Genomic DNA, 10075 nt, shown 5'->3' on the forward strand with positions numbered 1-10075 from the left:
AACAAAGAAAGTTTCCTTCCACATATAAACCTTTCCTTGACTTTTTACAATAATGGGCTAATACAATATTTGTCCTTCTGTGATTGACTTATTTCACCCAGCATAATGTCCTCCAAGTTAATCCATGTTATGTGCTGTTTTGCAGATTCTACATTATTCTTTAGGGTTGCACAGTGTTCCATTGTGTGTACATACAGCAGTTTGTTTATCCATTCGTTAGTTGATGGGCACTTAGGTTGTTTCCATCTGTTTGCTATTGTGAATAGTGCTGTGATGAACATGTGTGTGCATATGTCTGTTCGTGTCCTGCCTCTCATTCTTTATGATACATACCAAGTAACAGGATTGCTGGATCAAATGGTATTTCTATTTCCAATTTTCAAGGACTTGACATACTGATGAAATGTTCTTTTTGATGATGAATGCAATGCCATTCTTCTTCAATCAGTCATTCCCAGCATAACAGATTATGTGATTCAAAATGGCCAATACCAGTGTTATAATGAAATGTACAAAAACTTGGAGTTAGAAAACCAAAAGGGAAGAACCGGCTCAGCATTTCTCAAGCTGAAATAACTGAAGAAAAAATTCCAGTCTCAAGTTGCAATACTGAAGGATTCTATGGGCAAGATATTGATCTTTAAGAAAAGATGGAAGGATTCACAGAGTCACTGCACCAAAGAAAGTGGGTGATGTTCAACCATTTCAGGAGGTAACATGATCAAGAACCAATGGTACTGAAGGAATAAGTCCAAGTGCACTGAAGGCACTGGCCAAAAACAAGGTTCCAGGAACTGACAGAATATCCATTGAGATGGTTCAACAAATGGATGCAACACTAGAACACTGCAACTCATTTACGCCAAGAAATCTGGAAGACAGCTACCTGGCCAACCAATTGGAAGAGACCGCATTTCTAAAGAAAGGTGATCCCACAGAATGTATAAATTATTGAACAATATCATTAATATCACACACATATGAAAATCTGCTGGAGATAATGTGCAAATGGTTGTGGCAGTTTATTGACAGGGAACTTCCAGAAATGCAAGCTGGATTCTGAAGAGGGCTCTGACTGAAGGATATCACTGCTGATATCAGATGGCTCTTGGCTGGGAGCAGAGACCACTGGGAACATATTCACCTGTGCATCACTGACTGTGCAAAGGCATCTAACTGTGTGGGTCGTGTCAAACTATGGGTAACACTGTATTGAATCAGAATTCCAGAACTCTTCACTGTGTTCATGTGGAACCTGTACATGGTCCAAGAGGCAGTCCTTCGAACAGAACAAGGGGATACCGCATGGCTTAAAATCAGGAAGAGTGTGTGTCAGGGCTATGTTCTTTCACTATACTTATTCAATCTGTATGCTGAGCAAATAATCCAAGAAACTAGACTATATGAAGATGAATATGGCATCAGAATTAGAGGAAGACTCGTTTTACCTGCGATATGCAGATGACAAACATTGCTTGCTGAAAGTGAAGAAGACTTGAAGCATTTACTGATGAAAATCAGAGACTACAGCCTTCAGTGTGGATTACACCTCCACATAAAGAAAATGAACATCCTCACAACTGGACCAATAAGCAGCATCACGATAAATGGAGAAAAGATTGAAGTTGTCAGGGATTTCATTTTATCGGATCCACAATCAACGCCCATGGTGGCAGGAGACAAGAAATTAAACAATGTATTACACTGGACAAATCTGCTGCCAAAAGCTTCTCTAAAGTGTTAAAGATCAAAGATGTCACTTTGAAGATTAGTGTGTGCCTAACCCAAGCCATGGTATTTTCAATCATCTCATAGGAATACGTTGTTGTTGTTGTTATGTGCCGTCGAGTTGGACCCAACTCATAGCGACCCTTCTTTGGGTTTCTGAGGCGGTATCAGTATGGAAGTAGATTGCTCAACCTTCCTTCCGAGGAGTGGCTGGTGGGTTTGAACCGCCAGCCTTCTGGTTAGCAGTCAAGTGCCTTAGCCACTATGCTACCAGAGCTCCTTCATAGGAATATAAGAGCTGGAAAATGAATAGGGAAGTGTGAAGAAGAATTAATGCAGCTGAATCACGGTGTCGACAAAGAATATGGAGTGTACTGTGGATGCCCTGAGAACAAACAAATCTGTCTTGGAAGAAATACAGCCAGAATGCTCCTTAGAAACAAGAATGGTGACACTTCGTCTCTCATACTTTCGTCACGTAATCAGGAGGGACTCAACTCAAACTCACTGCCGTCGAGTGAGACCCAACTCACATCGACCCCTCCTTGGGTTTCTGAGGCGGTATCTCCATGGAAGTAGATTGCCCAACCTTCCTTCTGAGGAGTGGCTGGTGGGTTTGAACTGCCAGCCTTCTGGTTAGCAGTCACATGCTTTAGGCACTATGCCACCAGAGTTCCTATCAGGAGGGGCTGGTCCTTGGAAAAGTACATTATTCTTGGTTTAAAAAAAAAAAAAAAAAAGAGGAAGACCTTCAGCGAGATGGAATGACACAGTAGCTGTAACTGTGAGCTCAGACCCAGCAATGGCTGTGAGGCTAGTGCTGGAACAGGCAGAGTTCGTTCTGTTGCACACGGGGTCACTATGAGTTGGAACCAACTCAACAGCACCTACCACCACCACCACCACCACCACTGGAGATCAAAGGAAAAAAAAAGAAAAAAAAAAAAAAACCCAACCCCAACAAAACCCCAGAGGACTCTGCGATAACCCTGTCGCTGGTGCCAGTGTGGACCCTGTCATTCCGAAGCTTTCTCGTCTGAATTGGGGCATACAACAGGTGGGTATTTCTGTGTGGTGAGTAACAGGGTCTTTGGCTGCAAGAAAGGGGTGACTGATGAAGACCGAAAGGGTTACGTAAGAAACCTTGGATCTGAATCAAGTTTAATATTAATTTATGATGCATGTCATTTTTTTAAAAAGCAACTTTTGTACCTTTTCCCACTGCAAAGGCCTGAAAGCAAGAAACCACCCAGGGGCTATGAGCACCCAGATCAAGGGACCCAAGGCTCTTTGGAGAAATGGCAGAAAATGTGACCAATGAAACCCAAACCTCTCATCTCAGAGCACAAACAAGCCATCAAAGGCAATAAAATACCAGGTGATACCAGTGAAGGACCCCTGGACGGCTGGGGTGGCCCAGCCAACGAAGGGCCCCCCTGCCTGGATGGCTGGGGTGGCCCAGAATATGCCCAAGGGTCATCAGGAGGAGACAGGAGGCTCAACAGGAGTAGCAGCTCTGCCAACAGGTCAGAATGACGTGGGGTGGCGAGCCACAGGCTGCCTGGCCCCTGGTCGCTGGGACAGACGAGGGCCAGGGCCTCCAGCAGTAGCCCTGTGCCCCCGACACGAGCCCGAGCCTGGCTCTGGACTCTGGCACAGAGCTGCGAGGCAGCAGGCTGCTGCTGTCTTGAGCCGCCCAGCTGTCGGTATCTGCCCTGGCTGCTGCAGGGGCTAACCTGGTATGGCCTTCTCCCCGGCCCTTCCTGCCTTCAGTTCCAGCCTGCAGCACTGTTTCCCTGGCCCTCAGCACAGCTCCTCCCGAAGCCCCATTCGTCCCTGGGGATGGGTTACTGTCCATCCACAGGCTGGGACCCCAGCCCCAGGCTCACCTCAGCCGCTCTGCGGTGGTCCTCGCCGGCGCCCAGCACACGCACGTCCACTCCCAGGCAACGCAAGCTCCGTGCCAGCCCCTGCAGCATGTTGTCACACACCACACGGAAGTTCCTAGCCGAGACCTCAGGGGCCAACTCCTCCGTCGCCAACGCAGAAGCCTGCAACACAGCCCACCCCTCACTTATCAGCCTCCTGGCCTCCTCCTGGCAACCAGGCTGGTCAGTCAGGAGCAAGGGCCCGGGGCCTCTGGACAGCCACGGTTTTGGAAGTGCTGATGGGCAGCCCATGGTGTGCTCCCGCCCCCACTCTCACCCATTCCCAACCCCTTAAGTTTCCCCCCCCCCAGAGGCCTGCACCCACCTGCTGGCGTGGCCCCTGGGCCCCTGATCTCATGCTGCACCTGGCCCCCAGGCTCTTGGCCAGGTTCTCAGACAGGTGAAAGCGGGCAGGGTCTCCACACAGCACCTTGTACACGTCCAGCAGGCAGTAGGCGTCTGTGGCTGAGGCAGAGGTCGGCCTCAGCCTCTTTGGAATGCACACGGCAGGGGCACAGGACGGGGTGTGTGTGTGTGTGTGTGTTCCAGGGAGGGGCCGCCCCACCCGGGGAGCGCTCCGGCCGCCTCCCCTCACGTACCTGCATAGACCAGCTGCTCCTCGCGCAGGGGCCGCAGGTCCCAGTTGGAGAGCTGCTGGGCCTTGTCTAGAGGCTTGCCCAGCACCTGCTGCACCAGCAGACTCAGGCCCCGAGGGGCCTCTGCTGTGTCCACACCTGGACTCGGGGTGGCTCCCTCGCGCATCTGCCGAGACAGCACCCAGCATCCGCCTCCGGCCCAGAAGGGGCCAGACTGGTGGGTTCACCTGGGTCCTGGCTGCCCACCTGGGTCCTGTGCCCTCACCCACATCCCGCCCCTGACCCCATGATTGGCTCCTCCACGCCCCATCCCTCTCACGTACCCTGACCCCCAAACCTAGGCACAACACCATGCCCCTCACCCAAACCCTGCGCCAATGGCCCCACTTCTACTCTCTGGCCTCCATGCTGCCCCTCTGTACCCCCTACTCACTCCTGCTGCCACCCTGCTCCCACCTACCTGCCTGTGCACCCACTGCAGGTCCAGGGCTCCCCGAATCTGCTGCCCAACATTGGCAAGGGTGGGGCAGGAGGTGCCCAGACTCCGCAGGTCTCCTGACATCCCGTAACCTGTGGGGCCACAGTAGGATGAGGGTGTGGCCTTCCTCCTCGCCCGGCCCCAAGGCACACTCAGCATCCTCTGCTGGCCGATAGCACAAGCTCACCCAGTTTGGTGATGGAGGGGTCCGAGAGGAGCTGGCCCAGGAACTGAGACAAGGCCTGTGCGCCCTGTCCCCCTGGCGGCTGAGCGAGTCCAGGCACGTCCAGCAACAGCACGCAGCCCTCCACCGCCAGCTGCACTAGGGAGGCGCAGGGCCGGGCAGCTGCCTGGAACAAAGGCCTCCACTCCAGGTCCACACCGACCACCCCACCAGGCTGTGCACACAGAGGGGGCAGTGTGAGGGGAGAGGGGAATACCCAGGCCTGGGCCCACCCCACCCACCCGGCCCGGGCCCACCTGCAGGAGCTGGGGCCTGTGCCGGGTCAGGTCCTCGCACGTGGCCAAGAAGTGGATGTGCTCCCTGGTGACAGGCAGCCGGTAGTAACTGCTCCCGTCCCGGCTGCTGGGCTCCTCTGGCCTGCCACCAGCCAGGGCCATCCTAAGAGGGGCAGAACTAAGGCCCCCACCACTCTGGTCAATCGGGTAGTCGTCTCCCAGAGTCAAGGTTGCCGTAGGCAGACCCAGCCCGGCCCAAAGTACTGACCTCTCCTGGAGCCGAAGCGTGGTCAGCTCTGCGGCCACGGAAGCCGGCAGCCGCCCCTCAGGCAGTGAGAGGTCCCGGACACACCGGGCAGCCATGGCCGCGTCACCATGCGAGGTCAGCAGCTGGAGCAGCTGGTCCTGCAGCCACTCATTCTGCCCCACCAGGCCCTGAGGAGACAGGGCTGGTCAGCGTGGCTGGCCATGGATGCCCACGCAGCAACGGGCACACACCTCAACGTCCACCCTGAGGGATATTGTCCAGGTCCAGGCCAGTTCTCAACCTCAAAGCCTGCCCTGACCTCACCAGACCCACTCTGAGCCCTTTGGGAGAAGGAGAGGCTCCACTCCCCAGAAGGCCTGGAGATGAGAGGCCGGCTCAGCTAAGCTGGAGGGCTGCATGCACCTGCACCTGCAGGTGGCCTCTCTGGCTCTGTAACTGCACCACTCTTCCAGCACGCCCCTCTGCCCGGCGCCCTCCAGAGCCCTCTCCGCAGCTGGCCTCCATGGAACCCCGGCCCCACCCTGGGCTCTGGCTGGCATCTGTCCTGGGTGCAGGGTACTGAGCAGGACAGAGGCCCCCGGAGGCCCTCTGCCAGCTAAGCACACACAAGGGGAGCTGGCTCAGCTGCCTGCTGTCCCAGCCTGCTGCACCCCAACGCAAGGCCAACAGCCTTCCTCAGGCCCCCAACCGCTGCAAATCCAGGCTGGCCATGCAAGGTCTCAAGTCCCTGAGGTCACAGGTCAGGCCATCACTGCAGGCTGTGAGGACAGAAGGTGGGGGCCCTCCCCCCAGGAGCCCCTACAGCCCCACCCCGTGGCTCCGGCTGCCGCCTCCTCTGCGGCCGCGGGTTCCCACGTGGACGACAATAAGTGGAAACCCGTCCGCATTCCTCAGGATGTCCGCTGCCCTTCCGGCTGCCTCGGCCTTGGCACCCAGGGGGGACGGCCTTTCCGGGCCCTCCCGGGTGGGGGGTGACGTTCCTCTCTGGTGACTCACGTCCCTGTCACCTCTGGGGACGGGGATGGCTGGAGGCCACTGAGGCAGTAGCAGGGGACTCCAGGTCTTTGCTCTTCTCCCTGAGAGGGAGACACTGACCCGCTCCACCAAACAGCTCAGAGTCCTGCCACGCTGGGTCCTGAGGACCTTTGTCCCGCCAGGCTCCGCGACCTGGGGCCTGGGGACAGCTCTGCCCCTGTGGCCGACCCTCTGCTCTAGCTCAGGCCTAAAGGGACAGCTCTCATCCCGGCTGCCATCCCAGGGAAGGGCACCCACAGTGCAGCCCCCTTAGTGCCTCTGCTTTGGAGTGCATCACCCTGAGCGGCAGCTCCCTGGCACAGGGCAGGGGCCCACACAGCCTGGGGTGGGCACTCAGTGAGCTGCCCCATGGCTGAGGGGTGCCTGGAACCTCAGCCTCACCTCAGGGTCCCTGCTGGTTCAAGGTAGGGGAACCCTACTTTGGGTGAGTTCTGCTCCAGGGAGGAAGGTGGAGAGGATGCTGGGAATCTGGGTGTTCCTTCCCCGCTGACTCCCTGGCCCTGCCCATTCCTTACACCCTCCCTCCCACAAAGTGGCCAGGACGCCATGGGTCCTCAGGGCCTCTGAGCAGCTGACCCTGCCATTTCCGGAGGCTCTTGGATGGTGCCGCTGCCTTAGGCCATGGAGCAGGAGGAAGCAGCTAACAGGGCAGGAAGGGTGCACACAGCAGGGACCCAACCATAGGACAGCCCCAGCCAGGGCCTCAGACCCATGGCAGGAGAACCAGGAGCCCACCACTGCACTGGTCACTGCTCGAAGTCCTGAGCAGGGCCAGTGGTTCCCAAGCTTGCACTTCTGCCCAGGCAGCACAGCCTGTTCCTGCCCAACCAGGGGAGGGATGTCTCCTTCATCACCGGGGCCCATGCAAAGCAAAGCTGGTGGCCTGCTTAGGGGTGGTGGAAGACTACTGCTCACACCATACACAGATGTGCACACGCACACACACCATGTGTACACTCATACACAGCCGAGCACACACTCACACCCCATATACGTCAACTGGGCTAGGCCAGGTACTGGAATGGCTGCTGTTGGGATGGTGATGAGGTGGTGACAGGGTGCTGATGAGGTGAGATGATGTGATGATGATGGTGGGATGGTGAAGAGATGCTGAGATGAGGTGAGGGTGAGGCGGTGATGGTGGGGGGATGAAGAGACGGGGTAGTGGGATGAAGAGATGGGCTGATGGGATGGGGTGAGGTGATGTTGGTGGGATGATGGGATGGTGGGATGGTAATGAGGTGTTGAGATGACGTGATGGCAATAGGATGAAGAGATGGGGTGATGGTGTTGTTGGGATGATGGGATGGGATGGTGGGATGGTAATGAGGTGTTGAGATGAGGTGATGGGGAAGAGGTGATGGTGATGAGGTGATGGGGAAGGAATGAAGAGATGGGGTGATGGGATGAGGTGATGGTGATGTTGGTGGGACATTGGGATGGTGGGATGGTAATGAGATGTTGAGATGACATGATGGCAATAGGATGAAGGGTTGGGGTGATGGTGTTGTTGGGATGATGGGATGGGATGGTGGGATGGTAATGAAGTGTTGAGGTGATGTGATGGTGAAGAGGTGATGGTGATGGGGTGATAGGGAAGGGATGAAGAGATGGGGTGATGGGTTGAGGGGATGGTGATATTGGTGGGACAGTGGGAAGTTGGGATGGTAATGAGGTGTTGAGATGGTATGATGGTGATGGGATGAAGAGGTAGGTGATGGGATGGTAGGACAGGATAGGATGGTGATGTGGAGTTGATGTTGGTGGGACGATGGGATGATGGGATGGGATGCTGATGGGATGTTGATGGTTATGCAATGTAATGTTGTAACTTTCCATGATGTGACCAAACGATTAGCTGAAAGGGAAGCTTTCTTGGGGCTGTGGCCTCAGAACATAAGGAGTTATTTCTGGTTGAGTTTTCTCGTTCTCCCTTTCGATGCTACATCCTTCTTGCCACCTGACCTCCAGTTCCTGGATGCAGGCCTGCAGAAGTCTCTGGCCTGCTGCCCGACCTATAGATTTTGGACTTGCCAGCCTCCAGAATCCCATCAAGCAGGAGAGGTCTCCAACCTGCTGCCTGACCTGTGGATTTGGGACTGGCCATTCCCCTACCCTGGTCACACGAACGATTTCCTTGAAGTAATGAAGTGACCACTATGCACATATTTACATGTGCCTCACGGGTTTTGCTCCTCCAGAGAACCCAAGACAAACACGTGAGTGTGCACAGGCATGTACATGGGCACACGGTCTCCCCCAGACATCACAGGTCTGAGTTGCAAATCAAGCAGGGCCCTACAAGAGTCTGGTGGACAGCCCAGCCATGGCCTCACCTGCACGTGGTCAGCCCAGTTCTCCTGAGACAGGCTTCCCTGCAAGAGTGAACACGGGGTGACCTCTTCTGCAGAACATCCGTGTCCCTGACCCATCCTCTCCTGCTCAGGGCCTCACCACACCTGTGGTCTGGTGGCCTGCAGGGCCACTCCCAGCACAGGTACTGCCAAGCCTGGGCCCCGCCCCCCACATACCTCCACAAACCGTTTGTAGCAGAGGAACTGCAGAGTCCCCAGGTATTGCTGGTTGATGACATTGGGGAACAGGGCTGAAAGAGAGGGGGAGACTCAGTGCCAAGGACCTCGAGCAGTACACATGATGCCCCTGCCGCCAGCCTCTCCTGCTTCTCAGGAGTGGGGTGGTAGAGGGTGAGGAGGGAGGAAGGGGACTAGGGCCTCTCAGGTAACAGCCAGAGGGTAGATCACACCGTCCCCTGTGCAGGGCCCCAGAGCCCGCCTCCTGCCCTCTGAAGGAGCCCCTTGCCCAGGTGCACCCTCACACACTGCACCCCAAACTCCCAGCCCATGAGCACACCTCCTTGGATGGTCACCCCTCTAGAGGTTTCAGCTGTCTGGGGGTCACCTCTCTGGGGGTCTCAGCTGTCTGAGGGTCTTACCTGTCTGGGGTTCACTTCCCTGTGGGGGGGTGTCTCACCTCCCTGGGGGGTCACCTGCCTGAGTTCTCATAGAACTGCCCGTATTGCTGAAAGCTCCCTGCCCGGATGTCGCGGCCTGCCCCTTCGGTGGGCGCACGCTCCCTCCCAGCCCCTGCCCTCCAGCCTTCCCGCCTTTTCTCTGTGCGCACACGCTCTTCCTGCCATTGTGCGGTGTCGGCCAGAGTCGGCTTCCTGGCCGTCCCACTGGAATGTGCTCACTTGACGGGGACCCGGCCTTGCTGTCCAGGCTGTCCCGGTGGCCATGAGCTGATGTCCCTTCCCACGACCTCATTTCCATATTTCCTTTAAGGGCCAGGACAAGTGGCCTCGCTGTCTGTGCTGCTCTGATCCCCGTGGTCCCTGCTGGCCAGGCAGCCCTCAGTCAGACGCTGAGCACACTGAGCCCACCTGCCCACTGAGACCTGCCCCGGGCCTCCTCCAGCAGGCATCTGGCTGCCTTTCCCGCCCTGGTGGGACCAGCATGACCCCCACACGCCTGGCGGGACCAGCATGACCCCCGCACGCCTGGCGGGACCAGCATGACCCCCGCACAGCTGGCGGGACCAGCATGACCCCCGCACGCCTGGCGGG

At 56.3% G+C, this 10075-nt stretch overlaps 1 protein-coding gene across 1 annotated transcript in view; it reads right to left on the reverse strand.

Moving 5' to 3' along the window:
- Positions 1-10075, reverse strand: part of EXD3 (exonuclease 3'-5' domain containing 3) — an 84875-nt gene that overhangs the window by 42271 nt on the left and 32529 nt on the right. Inside the window, exons 8-16 of the mRNA XM_007947077.1 lie at positions 9024-9097; positions 8829-8867; positions 5458-5624; positions 5211-5352; positions 4918-5128; positions 4713-4822; positions 4256-4418; positions 3982-4121; positions 3618-3836 (exon numbers count right to left, since the gene is read on the reverse strand). Coding sequence (XP_007945268.1) covers positions 3618-3836; positions 3982-4121; positions 4256-4418; positions 4713-4822; positions 4918-5128; positions 5211-5352; positions 5458-5624; positions 8829-8867; positions 9024-9097 — 1265 coding nt within the window. The remainder of the gene's footprint in view (positions 1-3617; positions 3837-3981; positions 4122-4255; positions 4419-4712; positions 4823-4917; positions 5129-5210; positions 5353-5457; positions 5625-8828; positions 8868-9023; positions 9098-10075) is intronic.

The sequence above is a fragment of the Orycteropus afer genome, unplaced genomic scaffold (assembly GCF_000298275.1).
Source record: "Orycteropus afer afer isolate SDZICR_OR568_19922 unplaced genomic scaffold, OryAfe1.0 scaffold00174, whole genome shotgun sequence".
Lineage (NCBI taxonomy): Eukaryota > Metazoa > Chordata > Mammalia > Tubulidentata > Orycteropodidae > Orycteropus > Orycteropus afer.